Genomic DNA, 16,536 nt, shown 5'->3' on the forward strand with positions numbered 1-16,536 from the left:
AAAAAAAAAAAGTACTTTAAAGTTTAAACACATGTTTGTGGGCGTCGACATGTGTGACAAACTGACATATTGATTACGCAAAAAGGAAGCGCGCCATTTACGTAACTCCAACTGGTTTTATAAGGTTCACATGGTATAGTAGACTTTCCCGTGTTAAGGTGTCTTCCCTGTTCAGATGAAATAAATGTATCTGTAGTGAGATGCATAATAGTGGCATCATAACGCAGTACCCAGCGGCATTTTGAAAATGTCCAATTTCTCTTTACCTGGTAAGTGGAACATTAAACTCAGTCCACCATAATCTTCCTGGTCCTTTTTAGGAATAACTGTCAAGGAACTGGATGACACGTAACTAAGCTAAAACATTAGATTGAAATCATATTTTTCCAAAGACTTTGTATTAAGAGCGGAGTACTCCTGATGTGACGACAACAAATCTCCAAAATGGTGATGCCAACATACTGTATATTGTACTTTATTAAGCACTTTAAATTAAAATATAAAGAAAAAATATAATTATAATATAAATAATATAAAGTTTATTATTCAGCTTCAGACCGATCATCTTCATTCATGTGTTGGATTATGTAAATAAAAAACACTGCCCTCCATTTCCTACTCTCTCACCTGTAGGAAACCATTTCTCCTTCAGGTTGGGTCCATGTTCCTATGGAGTCGTGCTGCACAGAAAGAACAAAAAAAAAAAACACGTTCAGAGAGAGAAAAAAAAAAGAAAAAGCATTTTCCTACATTTAAACGTATCTTTTCCAACACTCACCAGTTGCTTCTCTATAGTTCTGAGGAGCTCCTGGTCCAGGGTCCAGGCCTCTGATCTGGATGCAATGTGAGCCAATATTCCTCCTGCAAAGTATCGAACCCCCACGTCCAGATGAGAGTCCTGCAGGAGGTGGAGGACATGCTCCAATAGATCCTCCTCCATCAGGTCAGCTTGGAACTCCTCCTCCTCTGCAATGTTGTTCTGCAGCACATACAGTGAAGGGATTCAGTCACACCAGGAGGTTTAAATGGGAGATTTTACAAACCATAACCAATGACTTACCAGAAGACCAAGAACTTTCTGCTGAATGGATGGTTCTGTATAGTACGACTACAAGAGACAAGAGGAAAACATGTTGCCCAGTGTTTCATCCTAAGGATTCATTTCTGCTCTATTAAATCTTTCAGTCACTTTCTGCACTTTTCTACCTCCAGGACCTCCTCGTACAGCTCCAAGCCCCGACACTGGATGAAATTGCGTGCGGCTGCTGGCACCTCATCGGTCAGATTCCATAAAGCGCTCAGGGCGAATTTTAAAGTGGAGTCGGAAACTCCGACCATTGCTCTTTGCTGCACTATCGCCAGCAGCTGCTGTTAGAGATGACAGAAAGACAGTGATACACAGGAGATGTTGGGAATACAGTCTGAAGAGGAATGTTTGTTAACATACAGTGACATGCATGGTTCAAAAAGAAGCTTAGTGATACTTCATTTTAATGTCCCTCCTAACTCCCTCTCCCTTGTTTTTCCCCCCTTTCTAAAATGTAACACTGCCCTCTCTTTTTACATTTTCCACTCTAATAAAGTTGATCTTACCCTTCCTTGGGGAGGGCTGGTGATGGACACAACTAGTCAATATCATGTATTATGTTATGTTTTGCAAAGTATTGTTAACCTATGAACACATGCAGATAAAAAAAAAAAAAAAACAGAAGCTGAAAGGAAACAGGTTAAAGGAGAGCAGCCAACAGGAAGTGGAAAAGGACAAATAAAGAAGTGTGTTCATCAAGTAATGGAAGATGCACAGACGGTAAAGATAAAGAGAAGGAGGTAGAGGACTAAAACGACACTCATGCATGTCTAGTGTTTAGCTGGAGAAATGGTGTATGTCTGACACTAAATACAGTGCAAGTGTTAATGTACCTTGCTGAGTTGTGTGGTCTCCTCTCGAAACAACAAAGAAAGAATTGCCACTTAAAAATGCCGTCACTTCATAAATGTCAAAGTGTCTACTTCATAGTGAATATGGCCACATTAAACTGCATTAAAAGAAAGCACAAAGCCAGGGAGAGAAACACGTGTTACAGCAGCTTTCAACAGGTGGAACGAACAGGTGCCATGCTATTTGCTATATGTCCTGCAACTTGAAGTAAGTGCATGGAGTCTTGACCTTGGCCACTAGAATGAACCTGCAGGGTCGGGTCCACGCACCTGCTCAGCTAGTTAATCACAAACACGGTGGCTAAATATCTGAACCACGTGGCAGCCATGGAAACAAGGAACAAAACATACATGACAATAATTCAGGGGAAAATCTTAGAGCAACATGAAGAAAAACTTCAGATTCTTTACATAACCTCAGTTCTATGAGTAATATGAGTGAGATGTCTCACTATGGGATGCACTCTCATCTGCAGCCCTCAGAAGCATTTTTCTCAATCTGACAATCCCACCTCTTATAAAAGATGGAGCCGAACACTCCATCATGACATGTCTGCCTCTCCCGGCTGACCCCGGATAGTGCCGAAGCAGCGGGGAGATGAGGGCGTGGGGGACCCCAAGGTGCACACTCGAAAAGCAAAACAGGTAGAGCCGGAGAACAGGGAACTCCCGGCTGCTTCCTGGACCAGTTGAACAGACCGCACTGAGATGGTGGGGCAGGACAAGTAAAAAGAAAACACCCAGAGATTGCTCATCCTGTATGTGTAACAGAGAGAGGATCTCCTTCTGTAGAACACGGGACAATTCTTCCAGAGTCTGAATGTATTATACTGGTAAAACAAGGAGGGCAGTCTGCATCCTCTCAATATCGTCAGCTGGCCCAGGGCGGGGCTGCGAGCACGGCCCATCTCTAGCATCATTCTGAGGGAAAGAGTGGGTAAACGCCTTTGTCCACTCACCATGAGGGGCTCCATGGGGTGCTGTCACCGTGCTGCTTATTGTAGCAGAGTTTGCTTTCATTTGTTGGCCATTGACCTGGGTGCGACAATGGAACGCACTTTCTTATTTCTAATAAAACATCCTCTCCTGACACAAGGAGGTCAGAGGAGATAGCAGCCAGGTCTAGCATCAGGCTAGCCTGACGTTCTGATTTAATATTTACCATTTAGATTTAACATTGACATATACAAGAAAATAACATCAGAAATTTCACACATATTGCTGTAAATCTGGTCAAAAAGTAACGTTAAAAAAATTCACATACGTTTTTTAAACATGGTTTGTTTCTAAATGTTGCAAAAAGTTGCTGTTAATTTTAGCAACGTTACAATCGGCGCGCCATAACTAATAGCCTAAACAAATGATAAGTGGATTCATTTGATGATTGTATCTTTGCAGGACAGGCTTGTGTCATATTTAAATGTGTTTGAATAGCAGTCAAAGAGGCTGACAGTCGTCCTGCTCAGGGCTCAAAGGCTCCACAGTGTCACAGGATCTGCAACCCCACACAAAGCTAATTTTATCCTCAGCAGATGAGACACTACACACAAGCAAAGCCTGTTTAAAACCAACTAATCCCAGTACAGCTCTCTGCAGGGCAAAGAGGACAAAAGCAAAGGCTCCTTCAGCTCCAGCAGCACCAATAATAACCTGAACGTTACCAAAGAAATAAAGAGCTTTACAAGCACAGCATCGTTTCATAGAAAGAGTCCAAACTCACCATGACGTCAACGTGTAGTGCAGTGCTCACACTGACATTTAACACTTTAAAACCTCATTGTTTAAAGTGACAAACTGAGGCCTACTTCCTTGTTGACAAGAAAATGAAAAAAATTGGTCCGACCAGATGATGTCACAGATGTCACGTATCTGGAATCTATAATTTACATTTTACATCACTTTATAATCTATTTCAAAATTGAGATATTAACACAGTACGTGCTTAAAACCATAAAAATATGCAATAACCTAGAGATACTCTATATTATTAACTACTATTGCCTAACTGACCTCATACCTTTTTCTATTACAACTAGCTCCCTAATCCTGGTTAAAGTATATAAATGGTATTCAATAATATTTTTAATTTCATAAAGCAATGTTGGTTTTGTTACAAATCATCAACAGAGAAAAAGGCTTCCTGAGTGAGTAAAATGGTCAGATTTATTTTTAGGTAATGAAACAAACAAACAAACAAACATTATTGATCACATAAAAATTCATCAAATAAGGCAACTTAATTTACAATTTTTCCTTTCTTCCATTTATTGTTTCAGTCAATACTGCATTTCAATGCATTTTTGTCACATTTTTTTTTTAATGCCTGTAACCAGCAATTCTGCATTATGTTGTAAAACCTAATAATGTTTTTAAGTTTTTGAGAAAGAGTTCAGGTTGTGATGAGGTTTAGCCACAAGGAGGGGCTGTGATGCTCAGGTTATTGGACACAAGTTTCCATTCACCTTTTTCCATTAAATTATCAAATTAACACGTTTAAAAAAAAATACAAAATAATAAAAAAAAAATGTTACAAATGAAATTGCTAGAAAAAAAAAAAAGCTTTTCAAAACTTTCAAACATTAAATTTTTCTAGAAATACGACAACAGAGAAGACCTGATGGTTGAAGAAGAAACCTTGATGCTGTAGAGATGCTCATTTAAATCCCAAACCTATTGTAGAACTGAATGCTGTAGGTTAGGGCTTTACTTTTCTATTACTGAGACTAAAATATCATTGTTCAACTTTTATATATACAAAAAAAAAAAACACCCAACAAAAACCATTGTTGAGGTTCTTTTTATTAACCATTCATGATAGAATGTGGGTGTGTCGAGGGCTGCTGGATATGAAGTGAATGCACTTAAACCAGTCCTATTTATTTAATATTAAAATACATGAGTAAATAATGACTATTTATAACAACAAATCACTCACACATCCTAACAAGCAGAAATGTCTGCACACTGACTTCAACATTGTAAGTGTGTCTTCCTCCCTGCTCATAAACTGTCCTCCCACATGGTGAAGTACTGTCACCCCACGCTGAGAATCCCTGGGCTTCAAAGCCTGCACTTCCTCTTCAACCCAAAACATTTAGCTGGAGGGATTCTCCCTGTCTGCAAACCTTTGTGCATATTGCCCTGAAAACCAAATAAACACAGCTGCCTAAACCTCATGGATTGCTCAGAGGTACACACACACACACACACACACACACACACACACACACACACACACACACACACACACACACACACACGCACACACACACACACACACACACACACACACACACACACACACACACACACACACACCACACACACACGCACACGCAACAAGATTTTCATATGCAGTAAAAACCTAAAATCTGACGGAACATGATTTTTCTTCCTAAATTCATGTGGCATCAGCAAAGGGAGGCAGGACAAAGCCTGGTTTCAGCTGGAACTGTTTGGAAAGTCACACCATCCATCCTCCCTCTCTCTGCTATATGGACCACCCTCTACTGTTGAGTCTTTACTGGACTGTGTTCAGTAGCGCTGCAGCAGAGTGTACAGACCCTCATTCTCAATGAGAGCAAAGGCAGACACTGAGTGGAGAGATGAGAGGAAAGAGCATGAACCTGCAGGGGAAACAGCACTGAGACACCTTTAGGACCAAGGACTGGACACACGGAAACAGGTGAGATGTTTGGATGTTTTTTGTTTCACTGTCACATGTTTTTTGTAATAATTTGTGAAGGTTTGAGAGCTACACCCCCTGACATTTATGGCTGTAAGAGACTTTTACTTTCCTCCGACTTCATAATAATGCCTAGTTTTAAACTCTTCATTCAACAGTACAAAAGTTTATATATTTGGTTTTCTTCACAGTAGAAAATTCACTAACAGAATGTGCCACTAACAGAATGACACAACAGCAAATAATAGTCTTAAATGCACTGACTAAGAGAAAAAAAGTAAAAAAAAAAGAGACTCATTAAATGTGTTCTGTTCCCGGAGGAGGTTTTTTTTAGGCTTAAATGAAAGTGTTTTATTGGAGGACTTTATTAGCAGACAGATGGAGATTGGTGGTCGCTCTTTGAGCCCAATTGGCAGAGCCCGTTTATTTTCCAGGGTTGGGAAACCCAGCCACCTTAATGTTTGACCAGTCTGCTATAGTGAAGACTGTTAAAATAAAATAAGTGGTTGAATTAGGTCAGGTCTGGGTCTGAGCAAAGACTATAAATGAGAAAATACACTTTTAATGAGCCAAGAAAAAAAAGTGTCTTCTTGATGAAGAACAGTAGGGCGTGAATGAGTGAGGGAAACCCACTGAAATCAGATTCACGGCCCTGGCTAAGGAGCCTCTGTGTAAACACTGTGGCTCCTGTCAGGCCTGTAAGAGTCATATAGTGAGATTGGAGACCTGGCCCAGTTACTGAGACTGAACTATTGAAGGAGGCTGACCAGTGATTAGAGAAAGACAAGAAAAATCTACTCTTATGATTACAAGTAACTGACAGTGCCAAGGTGATGTTGAACCATCACACGTGGACGAATTTCCACCAAGTGTGTTTTCTTTCCCCTCATATGGCTTTTATTTCATGTCTAAACAAACCAGGATCAGATATTTGGCTGCTGAGTCACAGAGGTATGGAACTTTACACTGGTTTGATTGACTTTCTTCCAATCAATGGGGTCACAGTAAGTCCAAAGAAACAGATTTCTATTGATGGGGTAACAAAAAGTGATATGATTTAACTGTTTTGCTACAGCAGCAGTTTAAACAATGTAATGCTCTGTAACAGTTCTGAGGTTGAACAATACAGCTACCTAACGCCCTTGGCCATATTCTAGACTAGAACCTTTTGGATTGACTGGATCTCAATGCCTACATTTGATTCTAAATGACTGAAAGTAGAGAGTTCCACTTTCAGAGCCAAGAAAAGCCATTAAATATAGAGAGATGTAGTTTCTATTCAACATAACCATCACCTGTTTAGACATTGCACTGTTGAATAATCCAGAGTTCCCTGTTCCTGGCTTTTACTTGTCAGCAAAATTTCCACTTTGCTAATTTTATTCTGCCAAATATAAATGTGGGGATTACCATAAATCAGATAGAACTCCATTCTATACCACTCTTTCCAATATCAAAATACACAGTCTAACCTACTCGTTCTGCCATTAATGACCTAATAACCTATAAATATGGGAAATAGTCACATAATTTTCAATAAAGGAGCTATAGGGTAACAGTTTTCCTTTGTTGTAAAAGTCATTCCAACCACCACTAATCCCATTCATTCATTTTGAAATATTGTTGGGTAATTCACTCACCCTGCTTTACTCAATGCCCAATTACATTCTGTATTAAACATTCATCCACCTGCCAGGCAATGCATTTAATGTCTAAGTTAAGTTAGTAGATTTGTGGTGAGAGTGAGAGGTTGGAATTACAGATAGTTTTCCACCTTCATACCAGAAGGAAGAGAGCAGAACTGTCTAAACCTGCTGCTTAAGTGCCTAAAAGTCAGCTGTTTCACTGCTTCTTTTCTTCATAATTGGGAGAGGTTCTCGTGTTCACTCCTCGTTTTTTTTTTTCTTCTGCATTAGATTAAAGTGCAGTGAGAATAAAAATGACAATAAAGACAAAACCTTTTTTAAATAAGTGACCAAATGTTTTATAGGTATTTTAGAGAAAAACCTTTTTGTTTGTTTGACCCCATCATAACAATAATACAAGAAAATAACACAATATTCAAAATAAATACACAATAATGATGAAAAATGAATATGATAAAATTTGTACACGATAATTCATAAATAAATATTACATTTATTACTCTAGAATCTACTAACCATGTAAGTATGTTTTTGGTTTTATAACCTGAAATAAAGAGATAAAGCGTTGTTTCTGTAAATTCTTATGAATATTTATTTTGTTATATGGGTCTCTTTGTGATCAGGGAAGAGGACTGGGCATGCATGCAGAATGTTAGAGAAAAACAAAGCGAGTTTTGATGTTTACGGTACTTGAAAGATGAAGTATGATATAAATCTTATTGTTTTTTAATTATGTTTCATTATTTTCTTTTGAAGACCTCCATCTTATCTGAAGTGAAAAGAAGAGGAACCATGGCACCTGAGATATGGAGCCTGTTTATTCTGATTAGTTTATTTCTCTTTAGAAAAGGTCAAGCCTCGTCTTCCTTAAAGAACCCCATCCTCTCCAGATTACGAAGGGCTCCAGAATCCAAAGAGGAAAGCAAAAAGTGCTCCTACACCTTCCTAGTCCCTGAGCAGAAGATCACAGGCCCCATTTGTGCTGCTCGGGGTTACTCCACGGACAAGGACCGAGTGACACGCCTGGATGTGGCAGCAGTGCGTGACCTTCTATCAAAGCAGCGTCGTGAGATGGAGACGTTAAAGCTGGTGGTGGACGTGGATGGTAACTTGGTGAATGAGATGAAGCTGTTGAGAAAAGAAAGCCGAAACATGAACTCCAGAGTGACCCAGCTCTACATGCAGCTGCTACACGAGATCATCCGCAAAAGAGACAACTCACTAGAGCTGGCACAACTGGAGACACGGATCCTCAATGCAACCGCTGATTCAATGCGTCTAGCATCCAGATACAGGGACCTGGAGGCCAAGTTTGCAGCCATGTCCGCTGTGGTGAATAACCAGTCAGTGGTGATCGGAGCACTGGAGGAGCGTTGTATGCAGGTCTACAGTGGACGACACGATCATCCACCGCTGGGTCCTCCACTAGTGCAAGTGGTTCCTGAGAACATTCCAGTTAAGGTCGCACCCTTTACCAACGAGATTCAGTCAGACAACACCCAAAGGCTTGCCCGTGAAAGGGGTTCCCGTTCAGGGCCGTCACCAACAAGCGAAACCCTGGAAGTCAAGCAACCTCCTCAGAGAAACTTCAGCGCAGAAGGTCAGTGAGGAAAAAAGAGATCCATTCATCTATCCAACAATATTTTGTACCCACTTGTCAGTCTTAAACCTTATTGTGTCTAACTTTTAAGGCCTAAGAAAGTAGACCTGATCTAGCCCGGGCCCGCCAAAATACAGCCTGAACATGTCCAAACCCAAATGAAACCGAAGAAGGGAAGGGCAGAGTAGCGTAAGAAGGCATCTGATTGGTTCTTTCCATTTGGACCAAATGGCAGGGTTTGGTCAGAGGTTTTACAGTTGCTAGAAAGGTCTAGATTGTTTTTGTTGCTTTTTCTGAGTACATCTATTGACTACTCTCAGAATGAAAGGACCATTTTACCCAGTGCTTCTGAACATGATAGTGCAATGCACCTTTAATTGTAGACAGAAATCAGGTCAGCTAACCACAAAGTGAACATCCTTTGGTGAAGGAACTACTGTAGCTACTTATATTATCACCATTATATAATGACTTTAGGGGCACTCCATCATTAAATAAACTCATGATATTGTGTGCTTCTAATGGAAACAGTGGTCATGGATTAATGGTCCCACCTTTAACAAAAAAAGGGTAATTATTGAATATGGATTACAATTGATCAGAAAAGATTCTTTCACAGTGACAGATTCTAAATTCTTCATGCTATAACAGTAAACATTGTTTTATTGCTGACATGCAGTTACAGATACTGTATATGTGTTTTCTATTTATGTGACTTCATTCTTGTTTATGGATTGTGTCCACTGCTTTCTGTTTTCTCATACAAAAAACTTGGGTCCCGCTAATCTAAACCATGTTTGGGTTTCAGTGGAGTAAATCTGTTTCTCTAAGAATGTAGTCACATGTCAGGACAAAAGTCTCTGATTTATATATTTACATACACATATTGTACATGAGGTAGTCATGACTTTGTGTCTGCATGGGGAGAAATTCCTCCTTTCCCCACAATGGTTGTTGATACTATGGGGGAAGATGGTGCCTCATACTCTCCAGGGATCTTGAACAAGAACATTTCGTTCCTGAATTTTCTTCCAGGACTTTGCAGACCCAAAGGTTGTGGTATTTAAAGACAACTTGTTTGAAGAACAGGATAGAGAGAAAGTACCAGAGTATCACTTGACTATATCATGTCTTAGACAGATACTTATGTTATCTGCAAAAAACATTCTTCCCTAGCTCTTAAAATCTATTTCAAAATTGTTAAACAACTTTAGCGAGACATTGACCTCATTTAAAAAAACATTTTTGCAGAAAGTTAAAAGATTGTTTTGTTAGATTGTTTCCAATTAATCACTTGTGTTTGCCAATTGTTGTTGTTTACAGAATTTGCTTTCCCTGTAATTATCCAGAAGCTGCAAGTTTATGCGCTACTTTCTGTTGTCTGCTTTTATTTGATTGCATGTGGTTTCTTCTCCAGGCCCTTTCAGAGATTGTCTGGAGGCGCAGGATGCTGGGCACATCACCAGTGGCATGTATCTCATCAAACCAGATGAAGCAGAGAGGCCATTGCAGGTCTGGTGTGAACAGGATATAGACAATGGAGGCTGGACCATCATCCAGAGCAGAAAAGATGGCTCAGTGAACTTCTTTAGAAACTGGGAAAACTACAAGGTGATTTTAGCTAGCCCTCCCATTGTCCTGTCAGTCTGTTAGGGTCGGCTATTTCAATTGTCTCTTTTAAAACTGGGATTAGTTGTAGAATATTGCTGCTGGCAATCTCTACAATCCACAATGTATTCAGCCCATTCAGGCTTGTAAATAAGGAACTGGAAGCAATTATTTGCCGCTCCGCTGTTCCAGAAAGCCACCACATGTAGCACACACGCACGCACGCACATGGAGGTAGCAACACTCAAACCTCACATCATTCATCATCTGCTGGCTCACAATCACAAACCTCAGCCTTCTCCTCCAAGTGAAGCGTTGGAGGCACAAAGCCAAATGTAGGTGTTTGGATATTCAAAACAAGACTGTTTCACTGTTAGGTCAGAGATCTGCTCAGTTTGAGCATTGAAGCCGAAATCTGAAGAACAATTCTCATTTACCAGAACCCCATGTATGTCTCAGGAATTTACAAAGAACCTTTACAAATGGTGAAGTCTCAAACTTGAATTAATTAGAATTTTGATGTTAACCATCCTTTGTTTCAGAGTGGCTTTGGCAACATAGATGGGGAGTACTGGCTTGGTCTGGAGGGAATATATAGACTGGGGAGGCAAGGGGACTATAAGTTGCTGGTGGAGCTGCTGGACTGGATGGACAAGAAAGTCTACGCTCAGTACGACAGCTTCCATCTGGAGCCAGAGAGCGAGGGCTACCGACTACGAGTGGGCGTCTACCAAGGCAATGCTGGGGACTCTCTCGCCAGCCACAACGGCAAACAGTTCACCACTTTGGACCGAGACAAGGACGCTTTCTCAGGTGGATGTACAAACAGTAACACATTCAAAGTGAATTTTGAATGTTTACTCTCAGAAGTGAATATTAAACATTACCCGTAGCCAACACATTCTGCAGTTTGAGGGTTTTTAAAGTTTGTCTTGGGGTCGTTAGGCAATGTGAGCTGGGTTTAGGCCTTTGTGAGACGTGTTAGTGTTATCCTAATGATGATGTGTTGCAGGAGCAATCCTTTACCTCCAACAATTTAAGAAGAGTACGGTTTGTAAAATGAAGATGTTATACTTGATTTATATATATATATATATATATATATATATATATATAAAACATAATCTAAGTAGTATATGCATATTTTTTCTATTAGAAACAATAATAGGAGCCTAAGTAGTTAATATGCAAATGTATATTTTGCAGATAACTAACTCTATGTAAGGGAACAGGGTATACAGTATATCAGATTGAGATTAGAAAAACTATCATAAAGGTCTAAATTGCCCTTTTCTGTGAAAAGCAATGAACTCTTACTTCATTAAAACTTTGTGAAATATCTTTTATCGGCTGATAATGACGTTTTGTTTTTTCATTAATAGGTAACTGTGCCCATTTCCATAAAGGAGGCTGGTGGTACAACTCTTGTGGCCAAGCTAATCTGAACGGTGTCTGGTACACCGGAGGAGTCTACCGCAGTAAATTCCAGGATGGTATCTTCTGGGCTGACTATGGTGGGGGCTTCTATTCCATGAAGTCTGTTCGCATGATGATCAGACCCATAGACTGAGGAGAGACTGTGAACAAAATAGATCACATCAATGCAATAACTATTGGTCCTTGTACAATGTGCCATAGAAGTTCCCAACTAGGAACTGCCTCCTTTAATAGGCTTTGTTTAAATTCTGTTTTTAAAATTTCAGAACAGCTACATACATTGAAGGATTAAAGGGCATAACTACTAAGCGTGAGGCTTTGACCAGCTAATAGGCTATGTTTCTTGATTAATGGAGAAACTTACTTCTTAACTTTTTTGAGTCAGTATGGCATATTTAGAGATGTCATGTTGTTCTCATTATTACACCCTAAAAACAACATAGTGATCTGATTAGCATGTCTTAGAGTCATAAGATCCGTCCTTTCTCCTACCTCGTAAATATGAATTACTCCCCTCAAAAAACTATTCTATTGTATGCAGCAAGATAAAAAATCCACTTAATTCTCTTTATTGTAAAAATCCAAATCCACCACGTGAAAGACTAACATCATTACAAGGTTGGATCTGGTACATTTCATTGCACAAAAACATGATTTTATATGTAAAATGAACTCTATACAGACCGGCACCATAAGGTATAATTTATGTGTATAATTAAGTTATCATAACAGTGAGAAGGGCCTGGTGTCCTGAGGGAACAGTATATGATCACACCAGAAATGGCAGCAATTTCCTTTACTTTATGTATGACAATCATTCTTCAAGTGTGCATTAACATGTGGTAATGTGTGTGTGATGTGTTTTTCTCATTTGGCTGTTTGTTACATTTTAGCACAGCTTCAGGAACACAACGTGTTGACTTGAGAAAAAAAAAAAAAAGATGGAAATACATTTTGTTTTTGCTGGTTTTCAGATGCACAGAAATTTGCTGACTATGTTGGGAGTTAAAGTCATTGGAGACAGACAACGAGAAACACATTTTTAAAAAGCCAGACAGCATGGAGTAAGAAAAAGAGACTGGGAGAGTAGGAAAGGGAGGAGGGGATAAACTGGAAATGGACTCAGTCCAAATTTCCAAGTTGTTCTTTCCACGTTGCCCCTACCCCACAATCTTCCTGTTGAATACACAGAAATGTAAATTCTTTCCACACAAAAGTGCTTGAACTGTATGTTTTTTTTATTTTTTTAAAAAGACGTCTTTCATTGACAAAGTCATGTGTCTCTGCTCTCTGTAATCACTGGTGTAGATAGAAAGTAGCTTTATTAAAGCAAAACAATATCAGAAGAGAGGGGAGATGAGAACCTTAAACTGGTGGGAGCGCTTTGAACAATTCTCTGTATTCATAGAATACATGAAAGACAAGGTCTTTAAACTAAATGTAGATAATGTGCAGCAGGGGTTTTTCTCTCTTAATGAACATAGTTGTCTTCTCAGATCTCACACAAAACCGACACACAAAACAGACCTTGATCCACAATTTAGATATGGAAACATTTGGGACAATGGTACTGTAAACAGTAATATAGCGAAAACCAGAAAGTCTTAAGACTTCAAATATTTTGATATCTTTGTATTGTCAATGGTTTTTGTTGAATGTTGATTGTTTGCGCTAAAACTCTTCAAAATTATTTCTTTTCATTCTTTGCTTTTAAAAAAGAAAAAAAAAAAAACATTTCTAAACACTTAATCCTTGCAGTGCTTTTTAAGATGATCTACATGTCATAGATTGACATGGAGAGCTTAAATATTTTGACATTGTAAAAACCTTTAGATTTACGTTGACAGGTTTACAATAGAGTCAAAATTAAAGAAATATTTATTTATATTTTTGGACCTTATTTTCCTATAAACTAGGGCTAACAGGAGACTTTAAGGAAACTAGAAGCATCATCTCTATTGAAGCCACTTTTTAAAGTTGAAATTATAAATATTTTACTCCCATCTGAACCCTGTAAACTCCAATGCTATACGTAGAAAACATTAGAATAATTACTGTATATGCAAGGTTTATCACTTTTATTACTGTTTTATGCTCAAATAACATAGATTTAAAATAGTATCTTTAAATTTATCACATTTATAATATTTTTCTTTGAATCTTCATGTGCCTTTGAGCACTTAAACATGACCTTGAATTATTTTGCCTAATTTAGTTTAGGATTTTCAAAATAAGTACTTGTGGTTGATAAATTTACTGCGTGTAATTTGACTTATTATACAAACCAAACATTTCCATTAGCATTTACCTTAGCATATAGCGTATTCCTCAACAAGCAGCCACAAATGCCCTGCACGGTAGCAAGAAAAACTAGCACAGCCCTTCTTGATTGTTTTGTTTCAACTTCACCAACACTGAAACACATATTGCAGCGGCTATTGGTTCAGTTTCCTATAAATCTAGTTAGAGATGCTAACATCTTACATGAAGCCAATGATCGCATTATCGCACCCATTCACTCTTACACTTGTTAAATCAGCTGTAGGAGTGTCTTTGAGTCTTTGAAAAATGCTAATAATTAAAATCAATAATTATTATTATTGATGGGACAAGTGATTTTTCAGAGTGTGCAAAGGATAGTATGAGTTCTCACTTTGAAAAGAAGTACAACATTCACTAACCAGGTTCATGATTATTTTTTATTGAGCTATTATTCTAAAAACATTTACACATTTTCAGCTCGTGTGCAGCGTTAGCTTTAGCAGCTAACTCTGTCTTTCTGCCTTGAAGAACGATACCACATTTACGCCAAACAATCTTTCAAGGAATCAACGCTACAACTGTGAAAATAATCTAAATCTCTGTCAGACTCACTGTCAGCTATGGTGAGTTTATCTCTCTTGACCTTTGACCTCATGCGCTAGAACCGAAGATGAGTGAGATTTCCGAGAGTGTGAAAAGGCTTATTATTGCATAGCAAAGGCTTTTTTTTTTGTTGTCTTCTATTGAAACAATGTTCAAGAAGTATTGTTGTGAGGCAAAAACATTTCTTAGCTGTTGTTTACATTTGAAAAAAATGTGGCTCCTGCATAAAAATAAATTTTGCAATGTGAAACAGTCTAGCTCAGGGGTTCTCAACTGGTCCCAACTTGGGACCCGCATTTTTTCAAAGATCATTAAATTGTAACCCACTTTTTTAGAAATCAACCAATCATATATCTGTTTTTTAAAAAAACATAAATTTATATATTTTCATGTGATATACAGTATATATCAACATACATTTCATAGCATGCCTGTCAAAATAAGTGTCTTTCAAAAGAAAAGACTAGTCCAACAAGAGACACATTAAAGCTGATATCCAGTTTCTGAAAAATCTATGTTTATGTATGATATATAAAAATCTCAAATCTTGATATATAAAATTCTCAAATCTTGACGAAATTTGTTTAACTAAATTCTTGCAAAAACATAGATCCTAATGTTGCTTTGAGACCAGTCTCGTGACCAAGGCCGATTTTAAGTGTGTAGGGGAACAAAGGGTGATTAATATTCAAAAATATTAATTATTAATTTTGTATATGTTCGTTGCCAGAGGTGCCATCTAGAATTTAGTGTCCTAGATCACTTCATTTTAATTAATTGTTACAGTTCCCTGTTTTTGTAGTGGGTTCTTGACGTCAGAATAGAGGTTTAATAAAAGTTTAAATGTCAATAAAAACACCGCGTTTACAATATGTACATGTTTATTTTACAGGCTATTAACATGATGATAAATTAGGCAGTTTTATAGGGATTTTCTAACGCTCTTAGGAGGAGGATGAGGAGGAAAAAGGAAAATGGAAAGATAAAGTAATGAAATTAATAAAACTTTACCAAAATGATAATTATGGACTATGAATCTAGAATTTTTGATTGAGAGAATTTGTTAAGTTATAAACCACCTTTCTGCCAGAATTGTGTGTGCGTGCAGTTTTACCCTCCTTCGAACAGGCGTGATGATGACAGCTCCTTCTGCGTAACCAGCAGTGTGTGGGAAAAAGCTTTTCCTGCGTTTTCCGAGGACATTTTCTGCTCATTCACTGTACGGACCCGCGGGATACTGTCGGCCTTGCTGGGGTTCTGGTTCTCCTACATGGCACCACTCCTCGACATTTAACCAACAAGTTCTCAAATCAATGATGCTGGAGTTCGTTAAAGGTTATTCATGGGAGAATATAAAAATTGACTGGCTCCAAAAATGAAAAACTGCTTAGTTAATTTCAAAAATGGAGATAAAACTGAAAGTTAGTCATTGTGGAAGTGGCTTACAGCCACATCCTGACTGCATCGTCAAACTGAAAAACTTCAGACTGTTTAAATCAGGAGGACTAGACAGAGGTAAGAGCAAGAGTGAGAGTATTGGAACTGAGTAAGAGAGGTAAGAGAGCTGGAACTAGGCTGATAAGAGGGAGTGAGGCCTTTTATAAACATGTCAGGAGGTTATCTGATTGGTTAAAACACATCTGCAGTACAGAAATGAGTGAGACTTGATTGGTTGGCAGGAAGAAGCAGGAGTCTCAACTTTCCTTTAAAGAAGATAAGATGGTGGGGCTATTCCCACATGTGCCTTTAAAACAAAG

General features: G+C 38.4%; 2 protein-coding genes across 2 annotated transcripts; one reads left to right on the plus strand and one right to left on the minus strand.

Annotated features, from left to right (window-relative positions):
* Positions 1 to 605: 605 nt before the first annotated feature.
* Positions 606 to 1,363, minus strand: LOC114479059 (protein zyg-11 homolog). Its single transcript, XM_028472499.1, has 4 exons — positions 1,207 to 1,363; positions 1,061 to 1,108; positions 779 to 979; positions 606 to 680 (listed from the first exon to the last, which is right to left on the minus strand). The coding sequence occupies exons 1-4, from the start codon at positions 1,336 to 1,338 to the stop codon at positions 624 to 626; spliced, it is 438 nt and encodes a 145-aa protein (XP_028328300.1). The 5' UTR covers positions 1,339 to 1,363; the 3' UTR covers positions 606 to 623.
* A 4,110-nt stretch (positions 1,364 to 5,473) lies between these two features.
* On the plus strand, positions 5,474 to 13,186 carry LOC114479056 (angiopoietin-related protein 1-like). Its single transcript, XM_028472497.1, has 5 exons — positions 5,474 to 5,623; positions 8,026 to 8,869; positions 10,287 to 10,480; positions 11,020 to 11,290; positions 11,860 to 13,186. Exons 2-5 carry the CDS (start codon positions 8,062 to 8,064, stop codon positions 12,045 to 12,047), a joined length of 1,461 nt encoding a protein of 486 aa, XP_028328298.1. The 5' UTR covers positions 5,474 to 5,623; positions 8,026 to 8,061; the 3' UTR covers positions 12,048 to 13,186.
* Positions 13,187 to 16,536: the final 3,350 nt, after the last annotated feature.

The sequence above is a fragment of the Gouania willdenowi genome, chromosome 17 (assembly GCF_900634775.1).
Source record: "Gouania willdenowi chromosome 17, fGouWil2.1, whole genome shotgun sequence".
Classification (NCBI taxonomy): Eukaryota; Metazoa; Chordata; class Actinopteri; order Blenniiformes; family Gobiesocidae; genus Gouania; species Gouania willdenowi.

Coding starts and splice junctions, on each gene's coding strand:
- LOC114479059 (XM_028472499.1), bottom strand. CDS start 1,338: ATGGTCGGAGTTTCCGACTCCACTTTAAAATTCGCCCTGAGCGCTTTA. Junction 1,109..1,206: donor TGTACGAGGAGGTCCTGGAG/GTAGAAAAGTGC, acceptor TGTCTCTTGTAG/TCGTACTATACAGAACCATC. Junction 980..1,060: donor AGAAAGTTCTTGGTCTTCTG/GTAAGTCATTGG, acceptor TATGTGCTGCAG/AACAACATTGCAGAGGAGGA.
- LOC114479056 (XM_028472497.1), top strand. CDS start 8,062: ATGGCACCTGAGATATGGAGCCTGTTTATTCTGATTAGTTTATTTCTC. Junction 10,481..11,019: donor GAAACTGGGAAAACTACAAG/GTGATTTTAGCT, acceptor CCTTTGTTTCAG/AGTGGCTTTGGCAACATAGA. Junction 11,291..11,859: donor AGACAAGGACGCTTTCTCAG/GTGGATGTACAA, acceptor TTTCATTAATAG/GTAACTGTGCCCATTTCCAT.